Source organism: Octodon degus, unplaced genomic scaffold (genome assembly GCF_000260255.1).
Source record: "Octodon degus isolate 3935 unplaced genomic scaffold, OctDeg1.0 scaffold00140, whole genome shotgun sequence".
In the NCBI taxonomy this organism is placed as follows: domain Eukaryota; kingdom Metazoa; phylum Chordata; class Mammalia; order Rodentia; family Octodontidae; genus Octodon; species Octodon degus.
This window is the reverse complement of record NW_004524716.1, coordinates 2,286,166-2,301,902: the sequence shown is the minus strand read 5'-3', so window position 1 is coordinate 2,301,902 and position 15,737 is coordinate 2,286,166. Positions and strand designations below refer to the sequence as shown.

General features: G+C 47.7%; 1 protein-coding gene across 1 annotated transcript in view; it reads right to left on the bottom strand.

The window, feature by feature from the left end:
* Positions 1-955: 955 nt before the first annotated feature.
* Positions 956-15,737, bottom strand: part of Casq2 (calsequestrin 2) — a 65,130-nt gene continuing 50,348 nt past the window's right edge. Inside the window, exons 9-11 of the mRNA XM_004641722.3 lie at positions 5,074-5,174; positions 3,024-3,098; positions 956-1,962 (exon numbers count right to left, since the gene is read on the bottom strand). Coding sequence (XP_004641779.1) covers positions 1,741-1,962; positions 3,024-3,098; positions 5,074-5,174 — 398 coding nt within the window. The 3' untranslated portion in view covers positions 956-1,740. The remainder of the gene's footprint in view (positions 1,963-3,023; positions 3,099-5,073; positions 5,175-15,737) is intronic.

Below are 15,737 nucleotides of genomic sequence, written 5' to 3'. Positions count from 1 at the left end.
GCTCTGTTGGACAACAACTAGTGGTAGGGAATTATAACTGTTCTGACTAATCAATTATTCATGTCTCAGTTCAATAAATGAGTATCTACTTTGTGATAGGCAAAGTAATAAGTTCTGGAAATACAAAGATAAATAAATCTCTTGCCCTGAAGGAGCTTACAACTCAGTGGAAGGACAGATGTGCTATAATTTAAATGACAGGGGTCGTGACCTACAGCATGCACCAACTGCCGTAGGAATAGAGAGGAGTGGGGTACTTTCACAGCACCTAGATAATTATACAGAGAATGGCATCACTCATCCAAACTGGGACTCCATAGGCAGGAGAAGTTTAGGGGGGAAGGCAGGAGTTCAAGTTTTTTTTGTGTTGAGTTATAAGTGCTTGTAGAACATTCAAGCCGAGCCATGGAGCAGGAGTTGAATGAGTAGGTCTACACCCCAAGGCAGGAGGCCAGGTTAGGGATCCACATCTGGAGAAATCCTGCACAGGTGGCAGCTAATAGAAACAGATAACACCTTAGCAGAGGGTGTGGAGTTGAGAGAGACCCTGCAGAACGCCTTGAAGGGCAGCTGGATGAAGAGAGGTCCAAAAAGAAAACAGGAAAGGAACAGAGAGGTAGGACTAGAGCCAGATGAGACTGAGGAACCAAAAACCAGGAAAACCAGGATAGGATTTTCAAGAGAGTCTCAAATTTTCAGGACATGAGTTTAATGGCAGCATTAGTTGGCTATTATTCAACAAAAGGATGGCCACAGTTTCCAAAAAATATTTGCACAGCTTCTTCATACGTGTTAACAGATGGAGACAAATAAATTAGGACATTGTCCTGCGCACTCATTGCTAACACTACTGTGCACAATGTCCCTTTTAGGCTGTTCAGAAGGCACACTGGATTTTTTTTTCGTTGTTTGTTTTTGACTTTTATTTCTTTTTTTCCTGTTCACTTGGGGGGTTGTTGTTAATTGGGTTTTTTGCTTTTCGGTTTAAAAAAAAATTAATTAAATGAAGAAGTTCACTAGCGGTGACAGAGAAGGGATACTCAGTTCCCAGCTCAGGATAGAAGGCCAGCTGACCTATTTGGAGATGTGAACCATCTACATCAGAAAAATTAAGGGCCTTTAGTCCTTCAGTGTCCCCGCCCCCCACCATTGGTGAATATGACACTTGTCAACTGGACAGAAGTTTGGAGAACAAATCAACCACCCATGTCAGGATCCTGCTAGGCTAGTGTTGGTGACACCTACACAGGGCTTCTCAGTAGACATCAAAAGACCCATAGATGAGTTTGCTGATGTTCTAGATATGGGGCTAAATCATCTAACTATTGGTCTTTCCAGGGCTCTGATTACAAGGTCTCTCTATGCTTCGGGATTAGCAAATTGTGGGTTCTGTCGCCATTATAGTCAAGGGCAAGCAAACTTGACAGAGGCATTAAAGGGTTCTCCCCAGCCTGTGAGATTCTGGCACCACTCTGACTCCCTGAAGCACTAATGAAGACCAAGAAAGGTGTTCTGTGGCCATCAAGGTGAGTCACCATGGAACCCATTCTTGTCCTGTCCCTGCTATGTGGATTGCTGGATCTGGACAAGCATCTGTTCAGATGAGAAAAGATGAGAGAAGACACTGGAGAAAGGAAAGGAGGCATGGGGGGCAGGGCTGCTGCCACCTCCAGGTCTGTCTGTCCCTGTGGCAGGGCTAGCTGTGGTTTTTGTTTTCATAAGAATCATCTGGAGTCGGAGCTACTCATCATCCGTGCTGTCTTCATCATCTTCATCAGAATCTTCCTCGTCATCCTCCTCATTGTCTCCATCACTGTCCTCATTATCATCCTCATCATCATCCTCATGGTCATCGTCCTCAGTGTTGATCTTTCCCGAAAGCACATCCTCGACCCAGTCTTCCAGCTCCTCCGCAGTGGGCAGGTCATCGTCGTCTAAAATTTCCATCCAGACACTGTCAGCCTGCAAGGAGGGACGGAGTGAGGGAGGAGCGGATGAGCACGGGTTGAGCCACACCTCAGGGCTCTGAGCTGTGCCCAGTGAGCCCCCAGCCCCCTACACCTCTGCCGAATGTGCGCACATTAAGTGAAACTGCTGAGTTGCAGAAGGATTCCCGCATGGTCTGTGTGTGTAACAAGAAGAGCTGTGCCTTCCGCTCCCCATACATATGCCGTAGTAAGAAGCTTTTCTCTTTTTCACTAATATGATACAATTCTATTTTTTAAATATTTTAATTTGAATCTACTTTTATCATTATTTTTAAAGTTGTTTACAAAATGAATAAACGTGGAGTCCCCCGCCCCCCATGATTGAACACTTACCAACGGGGCCAAAGGACATCTCAAACAGGCCGCTGCTCACAAGACAGCCTGCCATAGTTAATCTGGCACTAATGGGTCCTTTGTAGTGTCTCTTTTTATTTGCTCTTTCCCTGGTTGCACCTGTGCCCACTTCCGTTTTGTTTCAGTGGATTTGCATCAGGTGCCTGGACCAAGGCCCAACATTGTTTACGTTCTGCCGATCCATCTCCCTGGCCTTTCCCACCCTCAGATCAACAGGGCCGAACTGAGGAGCCCCCTTCTTCATGCGTGGTTTTTTGACCTTTCCCTCCGCTGAGCCTGGTGCTTGCCTGCAAGGGCTTCTGAGCCACAACTGTACCAGCAGCTGGTACGCAGTGACAGCTTCAGGTATGAGTTGCCTGCTATAAAGAGACCTTGTTCTGGGACTTTGAGAGGGGATATAGGAGAATTTTTTTGGGTAAAAAGTTCTAGATCATGAATTAGATCAGGCTGGCCCCATAAGAAAGGAGATGAACCCATGGAAGAAAGGCATAGAAACCCAGTGAGGCCTGGCTCAGAGACCATGACTGGGCCACCCTGGCAAATTTCTGTGCTTAAGCAGAGCCAAGGGTACTACTTATTTCTAAAGGAGTTGTACTCCTACAGATATCATAATCAGGACTGCAGAACAGACAACAGTGCTGACGAACAGGGCCTGAGTGAGCTTGTGTGGGGGATACTCACATCTGTCACATTCACCACCCCAATCTGTGGCTTAAATAGGTCAATCTTGAAGGTCTTCTCCCAGTAGGCAACCAGCTGTGGCAACATACAATCAGATTAGAGGAAGATAGCTCAATGGCATAAGTGCCTGCCTGGTGAGTGCAAGACCCTGAGTTTGATCCCCTGGACCAGAAAAAAACCCATCAGATTAGACAGCAGAAAGGGCATCCTTGGTTAAAGCCACTTTTTTGTGTCTGGACTCACCTGTCATTCTACCACAGTAACTAGGTCTTTGAAGGTCTGTGGGCTCTTAAGACAATTGTGACTTGCCCCAGCCCTCAAACACCTCAAGCATTAAAGAAAAGATGTCAGCACACAAACAATGTGAACATGTCATATAAAAAGTTTGTACAGCTACAAGGAAAAATACTACAGAGATGGACTGGTGTTGATTCCCACGTTACTTGTGGGTCTTATATAGTTTAGAGATGGTGCAGGAGCCATTCTTCTCCACTTCTCTTTTACCATCCTGTTTTCAAAATTCTTGATCTCAAGCCACTGTACTATGTGAGATGACCAGAAAAGCAGTGCTATAGGAGAAAGTCTCTCAGGAAAATATGGGGGCTGGTGCGGAATGGGGTAGTAAGAATCTGGAAATTAGAAGAGTCTAAAGATTTTTTTTTTTTTCGAAAACCAAGGCAAATATACATAACTGGTCCAAAGAATCACAGACCATCTGCAAACTTATATAACAAAATAACACTGATAAATTTGAAATATAACCTAACAGGACCTAAAATTTAAAAACAAAGTCCCATATATAGCTTTCCATGGCCTTGCCTGTCCTATAATCACCCTAAATTATGAGACTGGTCTCCAGGGTCATGGCAATCTCTGCCTTTGATTCACCCATTCTCTGGGTAGTGCTGGGCAGCATGACCCCTGCAATCACTGACACCTTTCAGTCTTCCCTACTGCAGCATGGCATCATCAGTCATGACCCAGCAACCACTAATAATTCCTGAATGATAAAGTTGTCATTCATAACCTTGTAATAACTGAACTTGAATTAGTTATCAGCTGTTAGCTCTGCCAGAAACAAGCAGTAAGTCCAGGTCTGGTATGAACATAAACCTGGATGGGAGTATCATGTCTACCATGTGCTATCTTTAATCTCTCCAGCTGTCATTCTTTTCACTGTCAGATGGGGATTATAATAGTGCCTGCGTCATAGGGCTTCGAGGGGACTGATGCATATAAACAACTTACTGTAGTTGCAGCCATCTGGCAGGGGATAGTAGCTGGGTGCATTATCTTTATTACTGAGGCTGTACAAATCCTGTCTTTCTTTTATAAAGCTAAGTTCAAGCAAAGCCCTCTGGCCACTGACCATGGACCCTGGCTAAGTGTGGGCTGCAAAGTTCTTATGTCTGCAATGTGTGCTGGGTACTAACTCAGGTCCTGGGGAACACAGTAGGAATAAGAAAGGAATGGGGAAACAAAAAAAGAAGAAAGGAATGGGGGCCCAGGAGATGGCTCAGTAGAATAAGCGCTTGCCTGGCAAGCCCAGGTGTCTGAGTTCAATCCCCGGTTCCACCAAAAAAATAAATAAATAGAAATAAAAGAAAGGAATGGCCTTGGCTCTCAAAGCAACTTGTCCTTCTCTCTACCAAGTTCTTAGCTCTATGCAAGACATTTCTCTCTGGTTTTTATTTCTCGTCGTAACTTAGGTTACCTCAGAATGAAGGTCCCCATCCAGAAAATGATGGAAGCAGGGAGGGTTGGTGGTGGGGTGAGAGGCAGCTATGAAGCTTCTGGTTGGAGGACACCACTCTGGGCCTACTGGGGTCTCCAGTACTCAGCCTCTCCAGGGTATGTACAGTAGCACCTCCAAGCATTTCAGTGATTGTTCCAGGGCAAATCCAATGGGGTAGGGTCACACTGCCTGGGGTGGTCCCTGGGTTTCTTCCAATGCCTAGTTCATTGACTCCTTCCCACTAAGGGCCTCATGCTAAACATGACCATGGTCTATAAAGGACAGCAGAGATAGTGTCCTAGCCAAGCCACTTACCAGAGGGAAGTCATCCGGGTCAATCCACACGATGCTCAGGTCAGGATTGTCGGTGTTGTCCCGGGCCACCTGTTTCAGGATCTCCAGGAATTCATAGCCATCTGAAATAGGATTCAAGAGGCTGAGCAATGCCTGGATGCACATGGCTTCTCATGTGCAGAGTGAGGGTGTGGTTTTTCCACGAGGGGTTCTTAGGCTATTTGGTGTACACTCTCAATTACAGTGAGGGATTAGTCTATAAAGTGAGTCAGAGGAGAGCTCCAACCACAAAAGCTTCCTTTGCAGCTTATACAAAGGAAACAATAAACAATTTGAATAAAAAATTAAAGCATCAGAGGGAACTGGCTGGTTTCTAACTAGAAGCCAATGTGCATTTGTTGCGTCAATGAGAAAGGCCAGTCCCAAATCAGATGATTGCCTGTCCTCATGGCCCTTGTAGTGTCTTAGAATGTGGGCCATGCTCCCCAGCCTCTGCTCTGTGCACCAAAAGCATTTAGGTCTGGCCTTTGGTTCTCAGCAACCTGAAATTCCTAAAACCTTCAAACAAAGTGCACTTCTGATTCACAGTCACCTCCTGGCTTTCAGAAGGTAGATGGGACTCCCCTTGCCTCTCTCCACAGGCCAGGCTACTGTGGCCTCCTGCTGTGCAGTCAGCAGCCCTCCGATGGCCCCAGGGAGGGATGATTCATAGGAAAAGCAGAGACAAGACTTTTAAGCTTCAAGTTTAAACTCTGAAGAACTGGGAGCACACAATTTTTGCCATAAACAAAATTTAAAGAAAAAAACACTTAGTAAGAGATACTGAATTCTAAGACCACAACACCACTCCCCCAGTCCCAGCAAGAATAGAGACAAGAGTTTAGATTCTGACAGGTCCCAGAGATCGTAAGCTGTGTGTGTGTGTGTGTGTGTGCGTGCATGTGTATGCATGTGCAAGTTCATGTGTGTGCACATACATGTGTGCATGCATTTGTGCATGTGTGTGAGTTCATGTGTGTGCATGTGTGCATGCATGTGTGTGTGCGTGCATGTGTGTGTGGACCTGTGAGGAACACAAACCATGTGTGTTTATGTATGTATGCATAGAATCTCCATAAGTTTAGGAATCCTGAAGTATATAGGATTCATGCTTTATTTCAGAAGCAAACTCAGAAAAATGGGGCTGGTGTGACAGCTCCACAGACTAAGCTCCTGCTTAGGCAAGTGCAAGGACCACGGTTTGATCCCCAGCATCACATGCTGCACCAGTCCTGCCCCTGGGTGTGCTGAGCCTTTGAAGAAGTCCAGGAGTGGTGGCACACACCTGTGATCCTAGCGTTGGGGAGGCTGAAAACAGGAAGATGTGTCAGTACAAGTCTGAGCTGTGTAGTGAGACCCTGTATCAAATACATTCTAGAAAGAAAGAAAGAAAGAAAGAAAGAAAGAAAGAAAGAAAGAAAGAAAGGAAAAGAGAAAGAAAAGAGGGGGCTGGCCAAATAGCTCAGGGGATTAAAGTGCCTGCAAGCAGGTGCAGGGCCAGGGGTTCAAGCCCTGGGCCTGCAATGCCTCCTCCCCACCCCCATACACACTGAGACAGCAATTGAGACTGGGCATGCTGGAACGCACCTGTAATCCCAGCTCTTTGGAGGCTGTAAACAGATGGATCACTATGAGTCCAATCTAGTAGTGAGACCCTGAACATCCTGTAGACCCATCCATTAAAAAAAACACAAAAAAAAAAAGAAAGAAGAAAATAAAAAAAAAATGGAAAGGTCCCAGAATCCTCCAGAGACTCTCTTAGTACTTGGGCAAAAATCCCAAGTTGCCTGTAATCTGATGTATGAAGTTTAGACAGTAGACTGATCTGATGACTTCCTGCAGATGAGATGCCCTGGTGGGGACAAAGGTCAGAAGACAGAAGGACAGGCTTCTCTGCAGATGCCAGTACAAATGGACAGCGAGGACCCTACCTCACTATGTCTGGGTCCAACAAGGCCTCGGTCCCTCAGAAGAGTTGAAGGAGGCCAGGAGAACATTGTCAGAAAGGGTTCCACCCAGCAGCATGTGACTCAACAGCAATTCAGGCTCAGCTATGACAGCTTGTGTTCCATTTTCTGCACAGCTCAGTTTGTGGCCTGAAATGTGTGTGCTCTAGATTTCTTGGCGATTCGATATGATGACTGCCCTTTGGAAACCTTTTCTTTTCCTGGGTTTCCAGTGAACTTGAGTCCCTTCTGGCCTCAGTTTAATAAGCCTCATTCTCAACACCTGCTGGCTCCTAGTTCAGTCTCTTGGTAAATGACATCACTTACACTTCTTCTCTAATAAATTGCAGGCAAAATGCACACTATTCTTAGTAGCTCCACCTGAGGTGTCCTAGTCACTCCAAATGTTACTAACTCATAAAGACAGCTGCTGCCAGACATCCGCAGGCATTATTACCAAGAAAGCAGAGGGGGAAGGTCTTTTTGGCCTTCACTCCTCTCCGGCAGTCAGGGCAGGCTGGCCCACATGTTTGTTCAGTGTGTACTCGTATCTCTACTGCACATGAGATTAATGACAGTAACATGAGAGCAACAGGGCCTGTGCCTTAGAGCTCCTACAACTGTCATTTAGGGCAAGGGATGGAGACAGGGTGTGGGTACTGTTCCTGCTGCCTGCAGGTAGGGCTAGAAGGTTAAGCCCTTCCAGACTGCCAGTGGTTGCTATGTGTACACGCTGCAGCTTCTCCTCTGGCCATGCAGCCACGGCACAGGAGGAAAAAAGAACATGGAAGTCCACACAGCTTTCTATATGAATCATAATGCACAAACCACAAGGCAAAAGTCCTCCAAAGCACCCGCAATTACTGCTTCTAGCAGCAAAAAGAACAAAAGGGAATAATAATTGAAGTGACACTGGTGATTTTCTGAAAGGTGTGATTCAAATGTTGAAGTGACCTGGACAAATCCAAAATTCATGAGATAATGGCATTCAACAACACAGACCCAAACTCTGTACTACAGTAAACGCGAGGTGCAGTTTGGGCCTAGTTTATGCAAAGAAAAAGCCGAAATTGTCTGTGCTCAGCATCACAGGTGTGTGCATATGTATTCAGACCTACGAGCTGAATACACAATACAGTATGGTCATTTGTAATGGAAAAAACTTATGCAATGTTGAAATTTATAAAAAAGAAGGTTAAATACAAGACATACACTACATTGCTACTTTACATTCTAGGACAGATAGAGAGATCAAAGGGGAAAGATGGAAGAACAAAAAATGGGACTTTCCATGAAAAATTCAAGTGGATTAGAATTTGTATATAAACAATAGAATTCAAAAGCATGGCTTACTAAGAACTGGCCAGATAGCTCATCGATTAAAGTGCCTGCTTAGTCAGATCGGGGATTGGGGTTCGATCCTTAGCATATTGTGCTGCCCTCCCCCCACACACAAGGGCGTGCTTGGCAACTGAGACTGGGCATGGTGGCTCATGCCTGTAATCCCAGCGCTTGGGAAGGTGAAACAGGAGGATCACTATGAGTCTGATCTGTGTAGGGAGACCCTGTAGACCCTGTAACTAAATACATTAAAAAAGCATGACTGGGCTGGTGAGATGGCTCAGTGGTCTAAAGCACCTACTTGGAACAAGCTTAGCAAAGCACAGGGACCGCGGTTCAATCCCCCAGCACCACATGCCAGCCAGCCGCGCCCCCTGGTGGGCTGAGCTGGCCACACACACACACACACACACACACACACAAATAAATAAATAAAATTTTTAAAAAATCATGACTTACAGCCAGTTTTTAAGAATATGAAAGAGTTTTGTGTAGAGAATGCTCTTTGTGTCTACAAAAAGCAAGGAAGGCTCAAAAATCGTTCACAGAAAAAAAAAATCAATAAGATGAGATTGACATTAAAGCTAGAAAAATTTTCAGGTTCATGGAAAACGTCTGAATTTTAGGGTGGTGGCTGCTCTACAGAGCAACCATCTGTGGCCCTGAGTGATTTCAAAAAGAACAGAGTCCGTTCCTCGGGGATTCAGCCCAGCACAACACTTAAACACAGGGCTCTGACCCAGGCTGAAGGACCTCGATGGGAGCACTGCAGGCGTGGCTTGAGGCCAATGAGGTGACGTGCTGTTTCCTAGTGTGCAACGTGGGGAGGTGTAGGGTGCTTGCCTGGCTCCCCCGTAAGGCTCAGCCGTCATTCTTCTAGGGGGTTGCCATTCCCATGTCTAAATGAAGCCTCTAGACCTGGCCCTTCATCTACTCATTCAACACATGTGTATTAAATGCTATGCTCTGGGTACCGGGAAAAGGTTAGACACAGCCTTGGGTCTGTGTGGTGGAGAAGATGCCCGCAGAGGAAGATCCCACACGACCATGAGGGCACTGCTCCTGGCGCAGCTGTGTCAGCTGGCGGGACTATGCAAACACTGCCTCCAGAATGGGGCCAAAGCCGGGCTTACTTCCTCTGGTTGAAGGCATTAGCTAACTTGGGTATTGCTGACTCAAGCGGTGCAAACCTCTGAAGATCCCTCCTTCAGCCTCCAACCTTGAGCAAATCTGTGTCAGTGGCTTTTCACCCAGCAGGGAAACCTGAGTTAACACAAGTAACCTGGTGTCATATGCACTTAATGACTAAAACTAAGTTGTAAATTCCATTTCTTCCTAAGGAGAGCTGCTTTTCTTTGTAAGGCGGGTAGATGCAGGGAGTGTCACTGTGGCTCCTCCTCTTCCGATAGGAAGGCAGGTGTAGGACGTTTGTTTTCATTTTTGCAGTTCAGTATCAAGCACAGGACTAGGAGACTGGAGCAACCAGAGAAGTGGGTGAGCGAGCGTGAAGTGAATGAAAGTGTCTGTGATCAGAGAGAGACTCAGCTTACGGACCATCTTAGATTGTGACCTTCTACCTTTCAAAAGGAAAACCCCACAATTAAAAAAACAATCAGGTAAAAGAAAGAGGTGGGGGAAGTGTCAGTCATAGGCTTGTGGGCTCAAAGCTATTTAGAAATATAGCAACAGAGGACTGCTAGGATTCTTAGAGAAGCACCAGCTTCCAAAGCCAGAAGACATCCCCCCAACATCCTGAACGTCCGTGCTGGCGAAAGGCCCACACCCAAACATTGGTGTCTTTTCTGTTAAGTATGTCTGTTACTCAAGCCCTTTGACCCCCACACAGGCCCACCCACCGTAGGGCTGACCACCCTTAGCAGCCAAGAGTCCACTCTGCGTGCTAACCCGCGCAAGATCTCCTTTCCCACAAGCTCATTTCCCCGTTTCTTCCTTTATCATTGCAGGATGTTGTGCTTCATGTAAGGACTGTGACTTTCAGCCCCAACCTTTATCTTATGAGTATCCGCAAGTACTTAGTGGGCAGGGAAGCCCTTCTGCAGGAATCTTCGCACCTAGCCTTGGTGGTCAGGCAGATTTTGTGATCCTCATTTTACAGAGAATGGAATTGAAACAAAGGCAGAAGGAGTGACCTGCGCACACTGAGTGTGAGCAACAACCACACTTGGGAGCCTGGCCCAGGGCTTCAGCCTGCAAGTCAAGAGCCATTTCCACCCCCATCCCCTTCCTCCCCGCATCCGCCTGCTACAGGCTCTGCTGCTAACAGTACTGCTGTCATCCTCCTTCCTCAGATTTGCTCCTGAGATCTCAAAGCCCCGAAGTTTTGACATGGGAATGGGAGGCTAGGTCATGGGGAACACAGCCTGCGTGCTGCCAGGCCTCGCCCACCGCATGGGCTGAGGGGAGCGCCTCCTGCTCCCCACGGTGCTCTCCAGCCCTGTCCTGCCCATAGCCTAGGGGCTGGGTTCACCTAGTGATGGCTCTGAGAGAAGCTGGAGTTTCAGAGATGAGCCTAAATGAAGAAGACGGAGGTGAGACTTGTATCTCCTTCTCTGCTACATGCAGTTGAGTGCTGGGAGGGGCAGAGGGGTGCTCACTGGGCCGGCAGGCTTCCCACAGCAAGGGAGCAGCCTCTGGGAATCTTATCTTTGTGGGAAGTGAAGCTTGTGATTACCCTTTCCTGCTTCCCTGGTGGAGTTGGTGGGAATAAACTTCCGCCAGTCCTTCAGGATCCGTCCTACGCCAAGCACAGTCACGTCGGGGGCCCCGGCCCCATCCCGCAGGGGCACATGAGTCTCAGACCACACCCAGGGGTAAACAGGCCCACCGCTCTGCCCACCCTGCCCTTGTCACCCAGACTGTGCCCAGTTCACCGATTTCCCCCATCACACCCTATCAACTTTTGATTAATGTTTAAAGATTTTTTTTAATGCATTTGGTACAGGGTCTTACTACATGCCTCGGACTCGTATCAGTCCTCCTGTTTTCAGCCTCCCCAGGGCTGGGATTACAGGCGTGCACCACCATACCTGGTCTCAGTGGCTGGCTCAGTGTACCTGGGGGCTGGCACAGCATGTGGTGCTGGGGATGGAACCCCGGTCCTGCATTTGCTAAGCAGGCACTTAGTCTGCTGAATTATCTTGCCAGCTCTTAATTTTTTAAGATTTTTATATCCTACTACTTTCATCCTTCATTGTTGGAAAAGGTTCTTTCTTTTCCTTGTAGGTATATCTTTGGTGTCTACAGTGGTTTGTCAGGCCCAGGTCAGATGGTGGGACACAAGCATATAAGGCAAGAGACACCCTTAGAATTAGAGTTAGGATTAGGGTGCTGAGGCCCCAGCCTCCTCAGAAAGTGTGTTGCTTTTCAAAAGTAGTACTATCTGGGGCTGGTGAGATGGCTCAGTGGTCTAAAGCACCTACTTAGAACAAGCTTAGCAAAGCATGGGGACCACGGTTCAATCCCCCAGCACCACATGCCAGCCAGCCCTGTCCCCTGGTGGGCTGAGCTGGCCACACACACACACACACACACACACACACACACACTCTAAATAAAGTAAACTTAAAAAAAAAAAAAGTAGTACTATCTGAACTTGCACCCTACAGCAAGCCTCAGCAAGCCTCAGAAAGGCAGAAAAGGCCAGGGGCTCTCCTTGGGAGGACAGAATCTATAAGAGGCCATCTGATAGTGTGATACAGTGTCTCAGAACAGGACACTGTATGGTTCCCCAGGGCTTTGGTCTAGTTCATGAAACAAAGGAATATCTAGCTGTTTACCTAACTTTTTTTTCCCCCCTGCTCTGTCTTCTGGTTTTTGGAGCTAAGAATTGGTTTTAAAAAAAAGCCAAATGTGGGGCTAGCCAGATAGCTCAGCGGACTGAAGCACTTGCTTAGGTAGAGTGCAGTGGCCGGGGTTCAATCCCCATCGTAGTGTGCCAGCGCCCATCCCCTGGCACGCTGAGACAGTAAGTGAGACTGAGAGGGGTGGCACACACCTGTAATCCCAGCGCTTGGGAAGCTGAAACAGGAGGATCACTACAAGTCCAATCTAGTAGTGAAACCCTGTAGACCCTATACTAAATCCATTAAAAAAAAGTCAAATAATACATTTGCATGCTGAAAATAAACATTGAGTAGTGGCTATAAATTAGAGCTGGACAGTTGGACTGGAATCTTAGTTCTGCTATTGATTAGTTATGGGGGCTGGGATGTTATTTAACTTCTCTTGCCCGTGCTTCCCCACCTGCACACTGGGACAATGATCTTACAGTCCCTCCCTAAAGAGTTGGTGTGAAAATTACATGCATTGATATTTGCTGGACGCTGGGCACAATGTTTAGCACCCGACAAGAATCACATACTGGGTCTGGTGAGATGGCTCAGTGGTCTAAAGCACCTACTTAGAACAAGCTTAGCAAAGCCCAGGGACCACGGTTCAATCCCCCAGCACCACATGCCAGTCAGCCCCGCCCCCTGGTGGGCTGAGCTGGCCACACACACACACACACAGACACACACACACACACAAATAAATAAATAAAATTAATAAAAAAAAAAAAAGAATCACATACTGGACTTGCTAAGTCAGATTGAACAGTCACTCTCTAGAGCATTTTTATGGAAGGCAGCGGAAGGTCAGGGGCAGCAGGGCTTGGAAAGCCCACCATGCATTCCTTCCCTCCTATCCTTCCAGAGCCCAGCACCAAGTCTGTTCCACTTCTCACGGACAGCAGCCTGTCCCTGCACCTCCGGCTTGTCAGCGCTGATAGTCCTGGTGCCCTTGGAGGATTTCTATCTTGCATGCGCTCATGTAGAAACACTGCCTTGCAAACCTCTCATCAAGCGTTATGAAGAAGATATCAGCCTGATGCAGACACATCTCGGGGTGGCACGGAAGAGTGGTTCCTTTTCAAACCTGTCAAACAAGCAGCCCTGGCTGGTGCTCTGAGCACGGCAGCTGGAAAGAAGGCTCCGGGTGGAGCACCACGGGCTGCATTGGGCAAGCAGCAAGGGCAGAGGGCCCAGGAAATACCCTTCCTAGTCAGCCGACCGATGGCCCTGGAACAGGTCCTCATGGGGAGGGAAACCTAGAGATTAGGATCCACAGCCAGAAAGCCGACAGTGCCTTCTTCTAGAGCCCTGAGGGCCTCAGTTTTGAGCAAAGGTGAACACAAGCTCTGGCCGTGAAGTCTGGGATTGCAACCAGAGTCTACGGTGCACAGAAGAGATGCGCATCATAGTTGCTTCAGAATGTCAGATTCCAAATCTGACCAGATCCGTGGAGAGGGAGAGGATGGTGTGGTTGTCTGCACTGACTGGACACTCAAGCTCCTAAGGGCTCGGATCACTTCGTGTTTCCACACACCGTCCTCCAGTGCTTGCCACCCTCCCCTTGCCTCTCCATTGTAGCAGCACAGCGAATGCTCAGAACCTGCAGCTGTCGAGGAGATAGATGGGTGGAGAGCGCCCAGGAGCCTCAGGAAATCTAAGCTGGGCCTGCAGTCCTGGGACCTTGAGCGCATCACTGAGCCAGCCTTACTCTCCCTTCTCTTGTGTTTAAGATATTGGAGGAAGAGGTGAAAAACATCGGGGGAGAAAGGTGCACTGAGCGAGGTCATGGGTGGGCACCCAATGGCCTGTGAATGGGCCTTGTGGTTAAGGGTGAGGGCTGGGAAAGCCAGACAGCCCTCAGCTTAATTTCACCGCTTCCCAGGGAGTTCACCTCTCAGCCTCGGCTATAAAATGGGGATAAAAATAGAACTCCCTCCCTGGATCGTTAGGTTGCGTACAGCATTTGGTCAATGCCATTACCACAGCTTTCATCGTCCTCTGATGCATTGTGAAATCCAGCGAGCCTGCCAGGACGTGAATCGTGGCTGAGATACGGAGAGTGAAGTGGACAATTGGCTTCACCTTTGAGCCTCTCCTGGTGTGACTCTGGAATCCAGATGACACACACTACAGAATGGCCTCAGAACCGAAGGAGATGGTCTCCAGAAATCCCCTGATGCGTTTCCTTTATGCTGCTTTCTGTGGAAGAAGAGCTGCATGTTTTCCCAGATGGATAACCTTCCTCTTCGGTAGGTGGGCCACAGTCCGAAGAGGTAAGAATGTCCAACATCTTGGCAAAAGCCAAGGAATGCCAGGAACTGCCCATGCAGGAGTGAAATTCCTCAACTTGCAGCCGGGCCCCTGGTGCCGGGTTACACATCAGTGCCCTGCAGGTAAATCACTAACTACAGGGCCTACACTACCTAGAGGGTTTGCAGGAAAAGCTTTCCTGCTGGCAGCCTGACGGGCGAGCCCATGAGCCCCTGCAAAAGACCGTGCTCCTGGGGCTCCCTCACCTCTGCCCCATTGTGCTGTTTCAACTTCTCAGGGACAAGCCCCGGCTTGGACTTGTGGGGAAGGGCACATCTCTAGGCCCAAGGGTATTTGTGAAGGGAGGAGGTGGAAGTAGTTTCAGGAGCCTGATTCACTAAGCAGCAATCTCTGTCAAACAGGTTTCGGCAGCTTCAGGGAGGCCTCTTTGTTCTATTGTTCAGGGAACCAGACGGGCCTCCCGGTAATCCTGGAATGGAGGGTGGACTAGGGGAAGGCTGGTGAAGCCCCCTGGAGTCCAGCCAGCAGGCCACTGCCAATGGCAGCCTCCTCTCTGCTCACATAGTGCCAGGGACCTGCTTCAGTCCGACAGCAGCTTATAAACCTTAGGCAACTGAATTTCTTTGCTATTTTCTCCTCCCAGGCAAGCGAGTGACCAGTCAACGAAAAGAAGCCGAAACTACACTGCCTACTTTTCTTTGCGAAGGCCTAGATTTCCTTGTGCCTTTCCAACTCTGCAAGCCTATGTTGGGAAATCTGGCACATCAATGGATATTTGAATAATTTAGTAAAAAAGAGGCAAGCAACTCTCAGATAACTTGGAGCATAAATTGGATTTTGATCCAATGGAATATTATTCAACCCTAAAAAGAAATGAAATACTTAAACATGTATGGATGGACCGTAAAAGGATACACCTTAAGCTACCATGCTAAGTAAAAGATGTCAGATATCAAAGGTCATATACTACATGATTCAGTTTATGTGAAGTGTCCAGGCTGGACATATCTACAGAGACTGCAAGAAATTAGTGGTTGCCAGGGACAAGGAAGGGGAGACTGGGCGTGGCCGCTAATGGGGATTTTCATCATCTTGAAGTGTATTCATTGTTCTGGAGTTAGTGCTGATGTTTGCAAACTTTTGAATATAACAAAAACCACTGATCTTGGGGCTGGTGAGATGGCTCAGTGGTCTAAAGCACCTACTTAGAACAAGCTTAGCAAAGCACATGGACCAC